This window comes from Balaenoptera physalus (assembly GCF_965194825.1).
Source record: "Balaenoptera physalus genome assembly, chromosome: 10".
Taxonomy (NCBI): Eukaryota; Metazoa; Chordata; class Mammalia; order Artiodactyla; family Balaenopteridae; genus Balaenoptera; species Balaenoptera physalus.
This window is the reverse complement of record NC_138889.1, coordinates 66,347,361-66,366,671: the sequence shown is the minus strand read 5'-3', so window position 1 is coordinate 66,366,671 and position 19,311 is coordinate 66,347,361. Positions and strand designations below refer to the sequence as shown.

Sequence of the window (19,311 nt, the reverse complement as noted above, 5' to 3'; positions counted from 1 at the left end):
TAATCAAGTGGGATTTATCCCAGGGATGCAAGGATTCTTCAGTATACGCATATCAATCAATGTGATACACCATATTAACAAATTGAAGAATAAAAACCATACTTGATCATCTCAACAGATGCAGAAAAAGCTTTTGACAGAATTCAACACCCATTTATGATAAAAACTCTCCAGAAGGTGGGCGTAGAGAGAACCTACCTCAACATAAGAAAGGCCATATATGACAAACGCACAGCAAACATCATTCTCAATGGTGAAAACCTGAAAGCATTTCCTCTAAGATCAGGAACAAGGCAAGGATGCCCACTCTTGCCACTATTATTCAACATAGTTTTGGACGTCCTAACCACAGCAATCAGAGAAGAACAAGAAATAAAAGGAATACAAATTGGAAAAGAAGAAGTAAAACTGTCACTGTTTGCAGATGACATGATACTATACATAGAGGATCCTAAAGATGTCACCAGAAAACTACTAGAGCTAATCAATGAATTTGGTAAAGTTGCAGGGTACAAAATTAATGCACAGAAATATCTTGCATTCCTATATACTAATGATGAAAAATCTGAAAAAGAAATTAAGGAAACACTCCCATTTACCATTGCAAGAAAAAGAATAAAATACCTAGGAATAAACCTACCTAGGGAGACAAAAGACCTGTATGCAGAAAACTATAAGACACTGATGAAAGAAATTAAAGACGATACAAACAGATGGAGAGATATACCATGTTCTTGGATTGGAAGAATCAATATTGTGAAAATGACTGTACTACCCAAAGCAATCTACAGATTCAATGCAATCCCTATCAAATTACCAATGGCATTTTTTACAGAACTAGGATAAAAAATCTTAAAATTTGTATGGAGACACAAAAGACCCCAAAGAGCCAAAGCAGTCTTGAGAAAGCAAAACGGAGCTGGAGGAATCAGGCTCCCGGACTTCAGACTATACTACAAAGCTACAGTAATCAAGACAGTATGGTACTGGCAGAAAAACAGGAATATACATCAATGGAACAGGATAGAAAGCCCAGAGATAAACCCACGCACGTATGATCACCTTATCTTTGATAAAGGAGGCAGGAATATACAATGGAGAAAAGACAGCCTCTTTAATAAGTGGTGCTGGGAAAACTGGACAGCTACATGTAAAGGAATGAAATTAGAACACTCCCTAACACCATACACAAAAATAAACTCAAGGGCTTCCCTGGTGGCACAGTGGTTGAGAATCTGCCTGCCAGTGCAGGGGACACGGGTTGAAGCCCTGGTCTGGGAAGATCCCACATGCCACGGAGCAGCTAAGCCCGTGAGCCACAATTACTGAGCCTGCACGTCTGGAGCCTGTGCTCCCAACAAGAGAGGCCGTGATAGTGAGAGGCCCGTGCACCGCGATGAAGAGTGGCCCCCGCTTGCCACAACTAGAGAAAGCCCTGTCACAGAAACGAAGACCCAGCACAGCCATAAATAAATTAAAAAAAAAAAAAAAAACTCAAAATGGATTGAAGACCTAAATGTAAGGCCAGACATTATCAAACTCTTAGAGGAAAACATAGGCAGAACACTCCATGACATAAATCACAGCAAGATCCTTTTTGACCCACCTCCTAGAGAAATGGAAATAAAAACAAAAATAAACAAACAGGACCTAATGAAACTTAAAAGCTTTTGCACAGTAAAGGAAACCATAAACAAGACGAAAAAACAACCCTCAGAATGGGAGAAACTATTTGCAAATGAAGCAACTGACAACGGATTAATCTCCAAAATTTATAAACAGCTCATGCAGCTCATTACCAAAAAAACAAACAACCCAATCAAAAAATGGGCAGTAGACCTAAATAGACATTTTTCCAAAGAAGACCTACAGATGGCCAGGAAGCACATGAAAAGCTGCTCAACATCACTAATTATTAGAGAAATGCAAATCAAAACTACAATGAGGTATCACCTCACACCAGTTAGAATGGGCATCATCAGAAAATCTACGAACAGCAAATGCTGAAGAGGGTGTGGAGAAAAGGGAACCCTCTTGCACTATTGGTGGGAATGTAAATTGATACAGCCACTATGGAGAACAGTATGGAGGTTCCTTAAAAAAGTAAAAATAGAATTACCATATGACCCAGCCATCCCACTACTGGGCATATATACCCAGAGAAAACCATAGTTCAAAAAGACACATGCACCCCAATATTCATTGCAGCACTGTTTACAATAGCCAGGTCATGGAAGCAACCTAAATGCCCATCGACAGATGAATGGATAAAGAAGATGTGGCACATATATGCAATGGAATATTACTGAGCCATAAAAAGGAACGAAATTGGGTCATTTGTAGCGATGTGGATGGATGTAGAGACCGTCATACAGAGTGAAGTAAGTCAGAAAGAGAAAAACAAATATCGTATATTAACGCATATATGTGGAACCTAGGAAAATGGTATAGATGAACCAGTTTGCAGGGCAGAAATAGAGACACAGACATAGAGAACAAACGTATGGACACCAAGGGGGGAAAGTGGCAGGGAGGGAGGTGGTGTGATGAATTGGGAGATTGGGATTGACACATATACACTCATATGTATAAAATGAATAACTAATAAGAACCTGCTGTATAAAGAAATAAAATTAAAAAAATTTTTTTAAAAAGAAACTTTAGATTATTTGTTCATTTCTTTGAATTTGTTTTTGTATTGCATTTCTTCTACCGCATTTATCCCAATGTAATATATATTTTTGCATGAAAGACTTCTTACTAATCACTCTATCATTTGTCTCATTTTGCAAAAAAAAGCTCAAATATATATTTATACTTTTGTTTTTATTTCTCATGACCCTAGGGCTCTAAATTTTTAAAAATTATTTGAGTGACTGTAATTATTCTTTTATAATTGATCAAGGGAATGTAATCATAATTGTTAATAATTATCAAACATAAGTCAAATTATATTGGAAAAATATCTCTTTAGTGGATGGATAGGGCTACATTTTCCCCCCAAATAGCTATCCATCCATGATTGAATGTTACTTAATGTTAGAGAGAGACAGTGTTCAGCATCAATTGTATTATTGTTGTCAGTTTTCATAGATGTAAGCACTGAGAACCTTACAAACAAGTAGAAAGAGTTTTGATGTAGCAGTGTCACTCATTTCTTTAAATCTGTTTGAGTTATATGTCAAAAACCACCTAGTGAAAGGCCAGCTGGAGGAGGCTCTGGTTCCTGACAAGATACTGAATTAGCACAGACTTCTGCATGTTCTCTGAAGATTAAACCTAGAGTAACTTTAGAGAGAAACCTCATGATACCAGGATTCAGAGAATAGTGTGCGAAACCCCTGGGAAGATAAGGGGATATTCTGAGCTGGCATGTATGGTGGGTAAGGTTACAGCCAGGGAAGGAAGTAAAAATAGGAAGACAAAAACAACCCAAGTTCCCCTGTGCCTCGGGACACTGATGCCTGTCCTCTCACAGGAGTAGGAAGTAATAAAATCAGAGCAGCACTGAGGCCCTGCATGAGTGAGAAGCTAAGGAAAATGGGTGGGAATTGGATTTAGGCATTGACTTACCTGTTGGCCTCCACACCCTAGGACAGGTGGGTTATACTTTTAGAAGTGCCTCCTCCTTGGGTTGTTTCTTCTTGGAGGAGAAGTTTGATAAGGTTGAAACCCTGAACTGAGGAGTTGCTTGGTGGGGGCAGATCTTTGGTGCCTAGGGATTTTGAGCTCCTGGGGCTGAAGGCCTGGTTCTGGTCTGTCCTCCTGAGGAGCCAGTTCTCCCTGCGGAGTATGAGCTAACAGGCCACATTTCACACACCATTAGGAGAGTTTAGAATAGGCAGTTCAAGAATTTAGAAGTCAACAAAGTAAACATGCTACAAGAGATAAGGGAAGATGTTAATAATATGAAGCAAGAAATGAAATGATAAAGCAAAACCAGGTAGAACCATTTAGGTATAATAGTTAAAATAGAGATGCAGTTATATAGGATAAGTAGTGAAATGGGTGAAGCTGAAGAATGAATTAAAAAAACTAGATGATCAGATTATGGAACTTTAATAGAACTTTATAGAAGGGAACAGGTGAAGATAAACAAATTGAAAAAAATAAAGAAAAGTTAAGCTATAAGGAATTGAAAGTAAAAGTTACAAAATCCATATAATAGGAGTCTCAGGAAAAAAAGTAAAAAGAGGGAGAAGGAAATCTTTTAAAAAATAATAGAGATAATTTGTCAGAGTTAAAGAAAGAAGAAAGACTTCAGCTCTAAATAGATGATAGACTACCAAATAGGAGAGAGAAGGAAAAACTGACAAAATAGACATAATGAGATTTAAGAACATCAAAAACAAAGAGGAAATTCTAAATGTTCCCAGAGAGAAAGAGCAATATCATATAAAAAAGAACAAGAGTCACATTGACATCTTACTTTTCAGCAGCAACATTGGATGCAAGTGTAAATGGAGTAATAATTCTAAATGTGTTAAAGGGAAAACAACTTTAAACTTAGAATTTTATATCCATCCAAATTGTCATTCAAGTGAAAGGGAATGATAAAAATATTTTCAAATATACAAGGCCTCAGGTTTGCCACACAAGTCCTAGATTTAAAACACTTGATAGAAGTAATTAAATAGGAGGTCAAAGAAATCCAGTAGATACTGCAAGAGCTATGTGTACCAAGAGTCTTCAAATACCTTAGTAAAGTGTGTTGGTGTCCAAAAAAAAAGAAAAAGACCAAAGAAGAAGAGGAGAAAGTATATTCATAATAACCCAGACTTAAGATGTGTGATAATATACACATGACAAGCGTTGAGAACGGAGAGAGAACATGGGTACACGAGAGGGGGCTAAAATGGAAGATGTAGACAATGGATTTTCAAATAGTAAAGGATTAAAAAAGATACAAAGAGTGAGACAGTTGTAGTAATAAACTTAAATGATAGAAACAGTTTCAAATAAGTTAATGGGTTAGAAATACCTGTTAAGGGATTTTCCTGGTGGTGCAGTGGTAAAGAATCCACCTTCAAATGCAGGGGATGTGGGTTTGATCCCTGGTTGGGGAACTAAAATCCCACATGCTGCAGGGCATCTAAACCCACGTGCCACAACTACTGAGCCCACACGCTCTGGAGCCTGCGTGCCACAACTAGAGAGAGAAAACCTGTGCGCCACAACTAGAGAGAAGCCCACGCGCCACAACAAAAGATCCCACGTGCCGCAACTAAGATCCAACACAGCCAAAAATAATAAATAAATAAAAATAAACATGAAAAAAATAATATTTTAAAAAAAGAAATACCTGTTAAAAGACATAAGGTCAGGTTGACTTTTTTAAAATCTAGCTAAGTGCTATTTACAAGAAGCACATTTGAAGCATAAGGACACAAATATTGAAAGAAAAAGAATGGAAAAGAACATACCAGGCAAACACTAACCAAAAAAAGCCTGAGTAACTGAATTAATATCAATTAAATATACCTTGCCACAAACAAATCATCGTTAGAGATAATGAAGGTCACTTTATAATGATAAAAGTTCAATGCAAACAAAATATATAAGTTTAAACATGTATGCAACTACTAAGATAACCTCAAAAATATACATCAAAAATGACAAAATTACAAGGAGAAATTGGAAAATTCACCATCATAGTGGGAGATTTTAATGCACTTCTCTCAATTATTGATATGTGAAGCAAATGAAAACAGAAACAAGGGTGTTTTAACAACTCAATTAACAAGCTTATTTTAGTGGACATGTATACAATTCTGCATCCAACAATTAGAGAATATACATTTTTCTTAACCACATGTGGAAGGAACATTTACCAAAATTGATCTGGCCAGGAAGAAAGCAAGTCTCAATAAATTTCACACAGATTATGTTCTCTAACAATACACAATTAAGTTAAAAGTCAATGCCAATAAGATTAAATATCTATATATATTTGGAAATTAAATCACATGCTTCTAGATAAGTCATGGATTAAAGAATAAATACTAATGAGAACAAAATTTTAATTTGTAGAACTGAATGGTAATAAAAATACAACATATCAAAACCTGTGAGATGCAGTAGAATGTGTTTCAGCAGAAATTTATCACCTGGAATATTCACATTAGAAAGAAGAAAGGCTAAAAAGGAACTATATATCCAACTTAAAATCTCAGGAAAAAATCCCAACAGAATATACCCACATAAAGTAGTAGGAAAAATAAAACTAAGAGTGAAAATAAATTAAATGGAAAGGAAAGGTAGAAAAGAGAAGATCAATGAGACCAACACTTGATTCTTTGAAAAGACCAACAAATAGATAAATTTTTGACAAAAATAAGAAAGAAATAGAGAAGACAAAAATACTATTAATAGGAAAAAGGGAATACAGGCACAGATAAAGCAGAAATTAAAAGGATAAATATTAAAAAGGTAAGGGAATACCACCACCAACTGTATACTAATAAATCTGAAAACTTAGGAAAAATGGACAAAATTTCTTTTCATAAAAAATATTTTCCCCAAAAAAAATATTTTCCTCAAAAAATACAGCTTCATAAAATTGTCTCAAGAATAAATAGAAGGGACTTCCCTGGCGGTCCAGTGGTTAAGACTTTGCCTTGCAATGCAGGGGGTGCAGGTTCAATCCCTGGTTGGGGAGCTAAGATCCCACATGCCTCATGGCCAAAAAACCAAAACATGAAAGAGAAGCAATATTGTAACAAATTCAATAAAGACTTTAAAAAATGGTCCACCTCAAAAAAAAACTAAAAAAAAAAAAGAATAAATAGAAAACTTGAATTGTCCTATATAATCACTAAGGAAATTGAAGCAGTAGTTTAAAATCTTCCACCAGGAAAACACCAAGCCTAGATGATTTTACAGATTAGTTCTACCAAACTTTTATGTCAAATTTATAACTCTCCTCCTGTGCCCCCAAAGAGAGAATTTTCCTAATTTATTGAGTCTAGTATTAATTCTGTATACTCTAGTATAACAAAACTAGACCATTGTAAACCAAACCTATGAAGAAGGAAAATGATCCATATTACTTACTAATATAGATGTAAAACCTTAACCAACATACTAGCAAGTTGGATCCAACTGTGTCTATAAAAAAGATCATGATCTAGTTGGATTTTCCCTAAAAATACAATGATAGTTTAATTTTGGAAAAACAATCTGTAAATATAAATTCACACATTAATATATTAAAGGAGAAAAAGCATATGATAATTTAAAGGAAACACTTGTAATAAGACTCAGTATACATTCATAATTTAATTAGGAATAGAAGAAAACTTCCTTAACCTGATAAAAGTTTACAGCAAATACCGTTTTAAATGGGAAACGTGAGCATTTCTTTAAAATAAAGAGCTAGTCAAGGAAATCAGCTTTCAATAGTTTTTCCCAACGTTGTTGATCTTAGTCAACTTAAGACAAGGAAAATAAATTAAAGTCATGAGAATTGGAAAACAGAAATGAAACTTTTATTATTTGCAGTAATATACAAATTATTAGACAAACTATTTGAAATAATAAAAGAGCTGAGTAAGGTAGCTGGATTTAAGGTTGATACTCATCGATATGTAAGTGTATCAAATCAACACATTGTCCACTTTAAACTTACACAATGTTATATATCAATTGTATCTCAGTAAACCTGGAAAAAAAAGATTGACATTGTATTTCTTTTCACTAGCAAGCAACAATATAAAATGTAAAAAAATGAAGACGTAAAATAATATTCAAGAATATATAATTTCTAGAAATAAATTCAACATAAGATTTGGGGAGGGGCTTCCCTGGTGGTGCAGTGGTTGAGAATCTGCCTGCCAATTCAGGGGACACGGGTTCAAGCCCTGGTCTGGGAAGATCCCACATGCCGCGGAGCGACTAGGCCCATGAGCCACAATTGCTGAGCCTGCGCGTCTGGAGCCTGTGCTCCGCAACAAGAGAGGCCGCGATAGCGAGAGGCCTGCGCACCGCGATGAAGAGTGGCCCCCACTCGCCGCAACTAGAGAAAGCCCTCGCACAGAAACGAAGACCCAGCACAGCCATAAATTAATTAATTAATTAAAAAAAAAAAAGTTATAAAAAAAAAAGATTTGGGGAAAATTATGAAATTTTACTGGAAAACATTGAAGAAAACTTAAGTGTAAAGATATACCATAATCATAGGTCAGGAGACTTAATATCATAAAAACTGATTTCCTCATGTTGATGTACATACACGATGCAAATCCAATCAAAATTCCACAAGCTTTCCTGACCCTAAAATTTGTATCGAAGCTTAAAGGGTCGAAAATAGCCAAGACATTTCTGAATGTTTTGCTCTACCAGATATTAAGACTTAAGAAGCTGTATTAGTTAGCATAGTGTGATCATTTGCAGTAATAAGCAAATTGACCAGTAGAATAAAATAGAAGGTGCAGAAACACATTCATGCATATCTGGAACTTTTATGACAGTGGTAGTATGGCAGATCAGTGGAAAAAGGAGAGACTATTCAATAACTGGAGCTGGAATAAATGATTGTCCATATGAAAAAAAAAAAGAGAGAGAAATTGGGTTCCTATCTCACACTGCAGACAAGAGTCAACTGCAAATCAAGGACTTAAATAATAAAATTTATAGTTAACTTTTAGTACAAAATATAGGTGAAAATCTTTTGGACCTTGGAGTGTGTAGAAAAGGATTTTATAAGCAAGATACCAAAGGCACTAACATAAAAGAAATGGTGGATAAACTTGACTTAATATTAATTTTCAGAACTTCTGTTCATAAAACAACACTTTAGGGATAGGTTATAAACTAGGAGAAGGCTTTTGTAACCCAAAAAACCAAAAAAGGGTTAATATCATGAAATCTCAATAATTCTTACAAATCAATACAAAGCGGACAAACAACCTAGTAGAAAATGTACAAAGAGACAGGGCCAGGCATTTTTTTAAATTAATTTTTATTGGAGTATAGTTGCTTTAGGGCCAGGCATTTTTACAGAAGAGGACCCACATTTGGCTGATGAACACGTGACAAGATGTTCAGTCGCATTAGTGATCGGGGAAATACAAACCAAGACCTCAGTGAGATAAACCAAAAATTAAGAAGTCTGACAGTAGCCGGTGTTGGAATAGATGTGGGTAAAGAGTATCTTTTTTTTAAATTAATTTTTATTGGAGTATAGTTGATTTACAGTGTTGCGTTAGTTTTTGCTGTACAGCAAAGTGAATGAGTTTTACATATACATATATCCACTCTTTTTTAGATTCTATTCCAATATAGGTCATTACAGAGTGTTGAGCAGCGTTCCCTGTGCTATATAGTAGGTCCTTATTAGTTATCTATTTTATATATAGTAGTGTGTACTGTCAATCACAGTCTCCCAATTTATCCCTCCCCCCCATTTCCCCCTTGGTAACCATGAGTTTGTTTTCTACATCTGTGACTCTGTTTCTGTTTTGTAAATAAGTTCATTTGTACCATTTTTTAAGATTCCACATATAAGCATTATCATATGATATTTGTCTTTCTCTGTCTGACTGACTTTACTCAGTATGACAATCTCTACGTCCATCCATGTTGCTGCAAATGGCACTATTTCATTCTTTTTTATGGCTGAGTAATATTCCATTCTATATATGTACCACATCTTCTTTATCCATTCCTCTGTTGATGGACATTTAGGTTGCTTCCAGGTCTTGGCTATTGTAAATTGTGCTGCAATGAACATTGAGGTGTATGTACCTTTTGAATTATGGTTTTCTCCAGATATGTGCCCAGGAGTGGGATTGCTGGATCATAGGGTAGTTCTATTTTTAATTTTTTAAGGAACCTCCATACCGTTTTCCACAGTGGCCGTACCAATTTACATTCCCACCAACAGTGTAGGAGGGTTCCGTTTTCTCCACACCCTCTCAAGCATTTATTGTTTGTAGATTTTTTGATGATGGCCATTCTGACCAGTGTGAGGTGATATCTCATTATAGTTTTGATTTGCATTTCTCTAATAATTAGTGATGTTGAACATCTTTTCATGTGACTCTTGGCAGTCTGTATGTCTTCTTTGGAGAAATGTCTATTTAGATCTTCTGCCCATTTTTTGATTGGGTTGTTTGTTTTTTTGATATTGAGCTCCATGAGCTGTTTGTATATTTTGGAGATTAATCCCTTGTTGGTCGCTTCATTTGCAAATGTTTTCTCCCATTCTGTGGGTTGTCTTTTCGTTTTGTTTATGGTTCCTTTGCTGTGCAAAAGCTTTTAAGTTTAATCATTGCTGGTGAGAGTATTAATTGGTACAACTACTTTGGAAAAAGGGATTGACATTATCTTAAAGTTAACCATTCACATACTTTATAACCAAGAAATTTCACTTCTAAGAATATACCCGAGGGACTCTTGCACATATACACGTGGAGATATACACAATAATGTTTGTGGAAGTGTATATAGGAGCAAAAACCCAGAATCAACCCAAATTCCCTCTGACTAGAGAATGAATAAATTGTGGTATCGTCTAACAATGGAATATTATACAGCCATGAAAATGATTAAGCTACTTGTAATAATATGCACAAATCTATGAAATTTAATTTTAAATTAATCATAGTTTTGTTAAGATATAATTTACTTAATGTAAAATACACAGATTTTAAGTGTATAGCTTGATGAATTTTTATGAATTTATGCGTTTGTGTAACCACCACCCAGAACAAAATACAGAACATTTCCACCCCCCACAAGAAAGTTCCTTTGTTCCCTTTTCCACCGTTCACTTTGTGCCACTCACCAGCAATGTGTAAGAGTTCTAGTTTTGCTCCCCATCCTCTCCAGTGCTTGTTATTATCAATATTTTTAATTTAGATACTCTGGTAATATATAATGGTATCTCACTGTGGTTTTAATCTGTGTTTCCTGAATGACAAATGAAATTGGTCACTTTTACTTTACTTATCCTTATTGGCCTTTTGGATATCTTCTTTTATGAAATGTCTGTTCAAGTCTTTCCTCCATTTTTCTATTAGTTTTTTTTTTTAATTTATTGATTTGTAGAAGTTGTATATTCTAGATATGAGCCTTCTGTCTCTCACACACACACAAAAATAAATATATGTACAATAACAAGCATTGTAAGAAGCTGACTTAAGAAAAGAACATGGAAAGAATTACTACAAATCCTTGCTCAAGCAGGTGACTTTTGAAAAAGAATAGGTCATTGGAAATTGAGGGTCTTGAAACTGACTCCCTGCAAACCATCCCTGCCCATACAGCCCTTAGGAAGTCTTCGTGTACAGCGAGGTGTACACATAACCGTTTGAAGAATGTTGGTTTGGAATATATTTTGTTTTTATTTTTCCAGCTTTATTGAGACATAATTTGACATATAACATTGTATAAATTTAAGATGTGCAACATAGTGATTTAATATATGTATATATTATGAAATGACTACCACAATAAATTTAGTTACTATATCCATCACCTCACATAGTTTAAATTTTTTTTCTTGTGGTGGGAAAAACTCTGAGCAGTTTTCAAATATACATTACAGTATTGAAGGCTCAGCAACACCTCTACCTAGAAATTCTTAGCAGACAATTGGAAATGCACTTCTGGAATAAGGGTAAATTACTAAATTTCTCAGTTTGTTTCCTCTTAAAGAATAGGAATATCAACACCAACTTTCTCTACTCTCATTATTTGCTATACTTGTGAAAACAAAATCACTGAGATGACTTTGTTAGGAAAAATTTTAAAGTGGTGCAGAGTTGCTTACTTCAGCAGCCCTTACTACCTTTCTATGCTGCTGCCTTGGCCTCACTGAGACCCATGAGAGCATGTTTGGTGATCTTACTGGGTGCTATCAGTCCTTTTTGAGTATCTGCAACTTACATTATTTCTTTTCCTACATAGTTTATATTAATTTTTAGTCATATAATAGTTGCCATTATCCTTAGTAAATGATTTAAATGGAAAACAAGGCAGGAAAAATAACTTTCTCCCTCTATTCCCTCATTCCCTCTTACTAAAGATAACCATTGTTAAGTCTCTTATGTATTCTTTCAAATCATTCTGAACATTTTTATTATTCACTTTTCACAAGTGGGTTTATATTACGCAAACTATTCTTTTTCATCTAATGTATTTTGGGAAGATATGCTTATTTTTTTAAAAAGCAGTATTGTATCCAAAACTATGGATACACTGTTATTTTGCCCCTATGAATATGGAATATTTAAATTGTTTCAGGTCTTTTCTGTTACAAACAATGGTGCAACAAATGTTCTTGTAAGTATATGTTTGCATACTGTGTCAGCATATCTATAAAATAAATTCTTAAAAGTTGAATTACTGGTTTGTGAGAATGTGCATTACATATTTTGATAGTTTATTGCCAATTTATCCTCCCATAAAAAGCAAGTAAATGAGAGAGCCTGTTTCCCCATACCCTCACCAACACAGAGTTTTATCAAACTTAAATTTATGTCCATCTATTAGGTGAAAATTGCCAACTCATTGTTTTTGATTTGGATTTTATTAATTTTGTGAAGTTGAGCATCCTTTTATATCTTTTTTATAAAGATACAAAAAACTTTTCTAATTAAAACAATTTATTCCTTGGAACATTACAAAATAAAGAGTTCTAGCTATTTATGAAAAGTAGAAAATGATGACCGTAAGTTAAAGACCCAGAATGTTTCCTTTTCGTTTTGCTGATTTTATGTTTCATACTCTCTTATCCCAACTCATACATATCATTCATTCGTTCATTAAAAAATACTTGTTAAAGACTTATTGTTTACAGAATACCGATAGGCACTGTCCTTGAAAAGGCAAATTTTGTTAGATGAGGATGTATGTTTGGGTTCCTATTTGCAGGACCTGTCTACTAAGATTAAATCCAAATCTTAGTATTTGACCAATGCTTCTCCTCTGTGAGTGTTCATTTTTCCAGTTTTTGAAAATAAAGTAGTCTCAAACTGTTAGTTAAACAAGTGGAAATTTATTAACAAAAAGGTTGGTTTTCTACTTATGGTAGCCTCAGATTATCAGCCTATTACTGCTGCCTTCTTGCCATTTGCTGCTTCATGGTTGATGAGTTCAGGGTGTGACCCCTCTTAATACAGCCGGTAAAGGGAGTTCAGAGGTTACTGTTCTGATGGTGAGGTGTCTCCACAATCTCCAGTGTCTGCCCTAACAATTCCACCCATTTTTGTTTGGTTGGTTCATGTGTAATTTCTCTTGAGCCTAGAAGGCTCATGACACACAGCTCTGGGCCACTTATTCATTGGTCAGTCCAAGTATCTGATGCAATTCCTCCTCCAACTGTTAGCAGGCAAGAAGGGGCTAGTCTAGTAAGTTACTGGCTGGACTTTAGACAAGAGGGAGAGTCTGGAATCTATACCAACATTTGTGCCCTGTTTGATATCACAAGGGAATATAGGAAGCATATAGTTAAAAATTTATAAATGGTAGAGTGTTTTTGATGGGATAATGACCCTATTCTAGATCTTTTGCACTTCTCCCCAGTCTCTTTGCAATAAGAAAGAGTCATTTGTAGCGTGTCAGTCACCATGCTTTTGGGTGTATATATTGATATATGTGAACCAAGCACTTGAAAGCTGGCTAGAAATGCAGATTCAAGATAGTACAGGTAATCCTTGCTTTGCACAGTAGTGCAGAACCATAAAAATAGTGCAGATTGAAGCTGTGCAAAATGATTTTAATAATCAATGGGAAAAATTGTGCTTTTTCCATGCCCTTTAAAATTTTTTGTTAAACATTAAAAACTCCCTAACTGTTGGTTCTAAGTATATAGAGAGAATGAAACAAAAGTAAAGCTAATTTTTTTGCACTGTAATTTAAAACATTAGAAATATTGAGAGTTAAAGTGTCTTATTTTGGGGTTAAAAACTTATCAAGATTAGTTTAAACAGTGCTTGCCTTCTTCTTAGCATACATACAGAGGGGAGCATCTTTTTTATGCCTTGGTGAATTGTCATACTGTTTTACAAGTTTGGATCAATTTCCAACATTGTATCCTTTGTCTTTTCAATGTCTTGAACATCTCTGAAAATTCTTTAAATGTCAAGTTTTTTGTGAGTGTCATTTTCTCTGAAGCATCTTCATCCTTCCTCATTTATATTGATAAGTTTGCCTTCACTAAGTTCCTTTGGTTGTGCATCTAGATTCTCACAGTGGCAGTGGCAGCATTCCCATAGTCAGCTGTTTCTTCTATTACTCCATTTACATTTGATTCAGATTTTACTCCCAGTATTATCACTTTTAATTTCTTTGTTGCAGTTTCATTTTTGTTGGCAAATTCCCTGCGAGACAAGGAGGCAACACAACTGCACACATTGCTGTCTGTGTGTGAACTGAATAGCAGATGCACAGTGTCCAATCACCAACAGACTGTGAAAGAAGTGACGTGATTGGTCACTGATCATGATGCAAATCTGTAATTTACCTGGTGATCGTGGATTGAAGAGCTAGCAGTGAAGTTTGAACTTTATGCAATTATAGTTAATGTACCATGGTGACTGAAATTTGAACTGTGTTGCTGAGGGACTGATATTATTTAAGTCATGATGACTAAAATTCATGCATATCAGGACTGTGCAAAGCAAAGACTGCCTAAATAAATTGGCTATCACATGGCACTGATTGCATATGATTTGTGTAGTAATTATAATTTTGTTGGGTATGCTGATTATATAGTGGGCTCACTCTTTATAAGGCTTTTTGGAGGTGACTTAACAGAGTGTAAATATTTAATCTGTCTATATCAGGACAGGCTAGATGATGCTGTGGTAACAAGTGACCCCCAAATCTCAGTGCTCTTTATGCCTTCCATTGCACATTGGCTGGGAGGAGGGGAGCAAGCTCTGTTTTACTTTGTCTTCACTCAGGGACCCAGGCTGAGGGAGGCTCCATCTCTGTGCTTCTATAGTTACTAAGGTAGAAATTGAGAACATGTAAATTACACGCTGTCTCTTCAAGTTTCTACCCAGAAGTGATACACACTATTTCAAATCACATTTTACTGGTCAAAATAGGTCATATCATCATGTTCCAAAAGAGGTGGAGAAGCAAAATTCTACTATGTGCCTAGAAGAAATGACTCTAGATCCAAAGAGTTAACTTGTAGAGAGTTTATCAGGGAAGAGCAATTGAGGACTGGGATTACAGACATAGATGTCAGATTGTCTCTGTTTTCTAATGAAAGAATTAAGTTGAGGCAAAGTTGTGTGTACTAGTATTCCAGGAGCCTGGACACTGTGGGTTAGTGTTCAAGGTCATGATGAAGCCAGGAAGTTATAATAGAGGCTAGATGAATCACTGGGGTCAAGCAGGGCTGTTGACAGAGCCCTGAAGATCAGAACTCATTCAGATGAGAGCTCTGAGACTATCTGCCATTCTAAACAATTTCAACTTCTTTTTGCTCTCTGAGACTTCATCTGTGCTTCATTTAAGTTGACAACATTTTTAGAAGTTCTGGGATACTTGACGGAGATGACTGTCAACTTAGCCTTGACGGAAATGTAGGCTACGGGTTGGCAGAAGGCATAGTAAGGGCATTCTGGGAGTAAATGGGTAGGGGCTGCAGAAGTGCGACCAAAAGTAGGATGCTATGAAAGTAGTAAGAATATAGACCTTCTTAAAACAGGACGATGTAAAAGAACCACAGGGAATGAATAGCATAATGATCCCCACTTAATTATTACTATTCCATGCTTAATATTTGTCCGTGTCTTTAACCACAAATATATTAAACTCTACAAATCCTCAACAGTGTACTCAGATGGCTGCCCTTAAGATGCTTGGCCTCATACTATTCTGTATCACTGTTGCTTAATGCTTCAATCCACCCACATATCAAATTAACTTCGATCACTCCATAGTTGTTCCCACACCTAAACGTCCTGTTTTAATCTAAATGTGACCCAAACTTCTTGTCCAAACTTTCTCTACTAGTCTGAGTTAGGAGCAAAACTATTTAAGGCATACCTAGTCTAGCAGGAGGCATTTAAGAATGCATTCATGCATTTCTTGGCATTAAATGGAATATTAGATTTGAGACAAATATAGTTAATATAAAATGGTCAATTTTAGTATGGTATAGCCACATCTGGGGTTAAAACAGTGCACGGAATCCATTACAATCAAGTGACCACATTATATTGAAATCTTCCAGTCAACTAAGAGCTTTCAAGTCAAACATCTATATTCTTGGACACAGCACCGGACTAATCAGCTGAATTTAGGTTTTTTACCTAGCCATTTTGATGTTATATAGGCTTACCCTTAGTGTTGGACCCAGTAGACTTTGGGCAACTTCTTTCATTCTTTCAGCTTCCCTATTAATTTTCTAGGAACAGCACTGTAAGGGGGTCTTTGGATTCCAGGAACTTGCCCTATCTAGTGGTTCTTTCACACAAGCATGCTGCATTATTCTTTTAAACCAGAATATTCTCCCATCCCTAAATTTTGGCATATTGTAAAAGTATTAGTGAAGAGGTCTGAGACATGCCAGTACAAGGAGTATGCTCAAAAGGGCATCCAAAGTTTTTCTATTTATTCAGCATTATAATTTTTCCATGTGACTTACTGAATTTGTGAGACTATATTACTAAAATATGTAGAGCCTTCAGTTTTCTAAACTGTTTATAACACCAAAAATTCATTGTTAATATTAGGGCAATATACTTTCTTCGGCGAGACCAACCAATGTGTTAGAAATGATGAAAGAATGGAAAAATAACCCAGGAAGTGATGAGGAAAGTACAACAGACCAAAAGAACAACTGGTCCGGTCAAGAAAAGTTGAAAGGTTACCAACCCAGCAGAAGTATCCATGTCAGTAACTCTTCAGATGAAGAGGAAGGAAAACAGGTAGGAAGAACCAACAAAACAAGTAGGAAGAACCAATTGTTCCATTTCTCCAAACTGTAAAATACCTTCACAACACTTGGAACATTTTTTTGCAACTCTTTTTTGTTGTTGGTTTTTAATGGTTTGTAACAAAGGAGACCTGCATGATAAAGACAGTAAAGTTCTTTCCTCCCTTGAAACTATCATGATTTAGCAATGTGGCCTACATGCTTATTTTAGGATCCATGATTATATAGGGCAGGTGTCTGCAAACTTTTCCTGTAAAGGAACAGATAGTACATATTTTAGGCTTTGTGGACCATAATAGTCTCTGTCACAGCTTCTCAACTCTGATGTTATAGCATGAAAATAGGCATAGACAACAAATGAATGAGCATGGCCATGTTCCAATGAAACTTTATTTACAAAGACAGGTGGTGTGCCAGTTTTGGCTAATGAGTCACGATGAATAATTTTTGTATTTTACTAGGCTACACAATTTGGAATGGGTTTATGTATTACCTAGAAAAAGACTTACTAAATTATCCAGTTAGTCGTTTCCAATTTTATGGTAGCTAAAACTGTTTGTATAGTTTTATTATTTTACCTTATTAGATCTGAATATAGTTTTATTATTTTTGGTGAATAAAATTTAGTAACATTTTGATTAATTCTAGATTGTGTTCTGCTAAACTGATATCGTGACAATTTACCCAAACCCTTTTTTTCTTTCATTTCTGTGTTTGAGGAAAAATTTTCTGTATGTTTGTTCTCTTTCTTGTCTTGAGATCTAATCAGCATATTTTAGCTCTTCTTTAATGATTGAACATGCTGCCAGTGGGGGCTGTATTTACCTCCAGAGAGCCCAGGCTTCTTGTGAGGAGGTGCTGCCTTTCAGTTCTCCAAGGCCTAGAGACGAGCAAGTGGAGAAAGGAACAGAGAGGGTAAATCCTGACCCACAGCCAAGAAGGTGCAGCGTGGCTGGCCCACACCCTGCCATGCTAAGAATCCTGTCAGAAATTTGCGGAAAGGGACCCAGTAGAGTGATCTGGCTGATTTTTATTTACTCATTGGGAACTTCTTTGTCTACTTGATAGCAAATGTCTAGATAATAAGCTTGACATTTAATTATTTAGATATTTTGAAATAACCATATTTTTACCATAATATAAACATAACTTTATTGACTCCCTTTCATCCTCTCTAGTCTGTTAACAACTCCTGCAGTGCTTAGCAGATGTGTGTATTTTATATTCTTGTTAAAAATATCCTAAAAACCCAGTGTTTGCATTTCCTCATTTATAGTTTGAAAATTTTCCTGTGAGCTGACTTGGCATTTTATACACACATATACATGTGCACACGCACACATACATACACATACTCACACACATATACATACACATGTGTATATACTCACACATGCATACACATACATTACACGTATTACATACATGCATCTACTGTATACTCACATATATACAAACACAAATCCATACATACACATGCATATGCACATTATCTTTTGTAATCTTGGATTCTGTTTGGCACTGAATCTGACATAAAATGTCCTTGTGAACCAAATGTTTGGTTGTCTTCCATCTCCTTTTTCATTGCTCTGTCACTTGTCTCCACTATCCTCCTCCTCTTACCCCTGCAAGTCACAGAGGGATGGGACTTGCCATGCTGTTCTCAGCTACTTCCAATTAGGGAACAGAAGAATTGGAATTTGAGGCTCTTGTGGATGCTAGAACTATACTCAGTGGATTGAAAATTTAAGAATATAGTTTTCTACTCATCAACAAGAAGAACTTTTCCACAATCAGAGCTCACCTGCAGGAGCACAGGCTGGGCCATGGATAGTAAACCCTACCTTTCAATCATTGGAAGCATTCATGCAGACTCTGCAAAGCTACTTGTTATAAATGCTGTAGCAGGAATTTCTCCAAGATGGGTAGGAGTTTGCCCTGGATGTCCTCTAAGGGACTTTCCTATGCTTAGGTTTTGGCTGTGATATCTTGGGAGGAATACCTTACCTTATTTGGGAATTTTTCTGAAAAGTGTTACCCCTTAAAAGAAAGACTTCTCATCCATATTAAATTTTTCACTGATTTTTATGAATAAATATGTTACTTTGTTAATTATATTGAAGTTGAGTTTATGTTAAGAAATTACTTCTTTTATTTTTTTCAAATCTTCATTAACAGTAAATAGTGGAGTATAAGGCCTAACGTGATAACTGAAAAGAGCGTAGGCCATTTAGTCTTGAGTCCACACAGGATTCATATAGTAACTAATATTCTTAAGAGTGAAATTTTAATTTTATTAAAAATCATTCTATGAAGGGCTTCCCTGGTGGCTCAGTGGTTAAGAATCCACCTGCCAATGCAGGGGACATGGGTTCGAGCCCTGGTCCGGGAAGATCCCACATGCCGCGGAA

At 35.6% G+C, this 19,311-nt stretch overlaps 1 protein-coding gene across 5 annotated transcripts in view; it reads left to right on the top strand.

The window, feature by feature from the left end:
* Nucleotides 1-19,311, top strand: part of STK33 (serine/threonine kinase 33) — a 76,688-nt gene that overhangs the window by 41,871 nt on the left and 15,506 nt on the right. For 4 of the 5 annotated variants that reach the window (XM_082478085.1, XM_082478083.1, XM_082478082.1 and 1 more), the window contains one exon: nucleotides 16,698-16,892. The exons of the other annotated variant lie outside the window; for it this stretch is intronic. In XM_082478085.1, coding sequence (XP_082334211.1) covers nucleotides 16,698-16,892 — 195 coding nt within the window. The remainder of the gene's footprint in view (nucleotides 1-16,697; nucleotides 16,893-19,311) is intronic. 5 annotated transcript variants of the gene reach the window in all.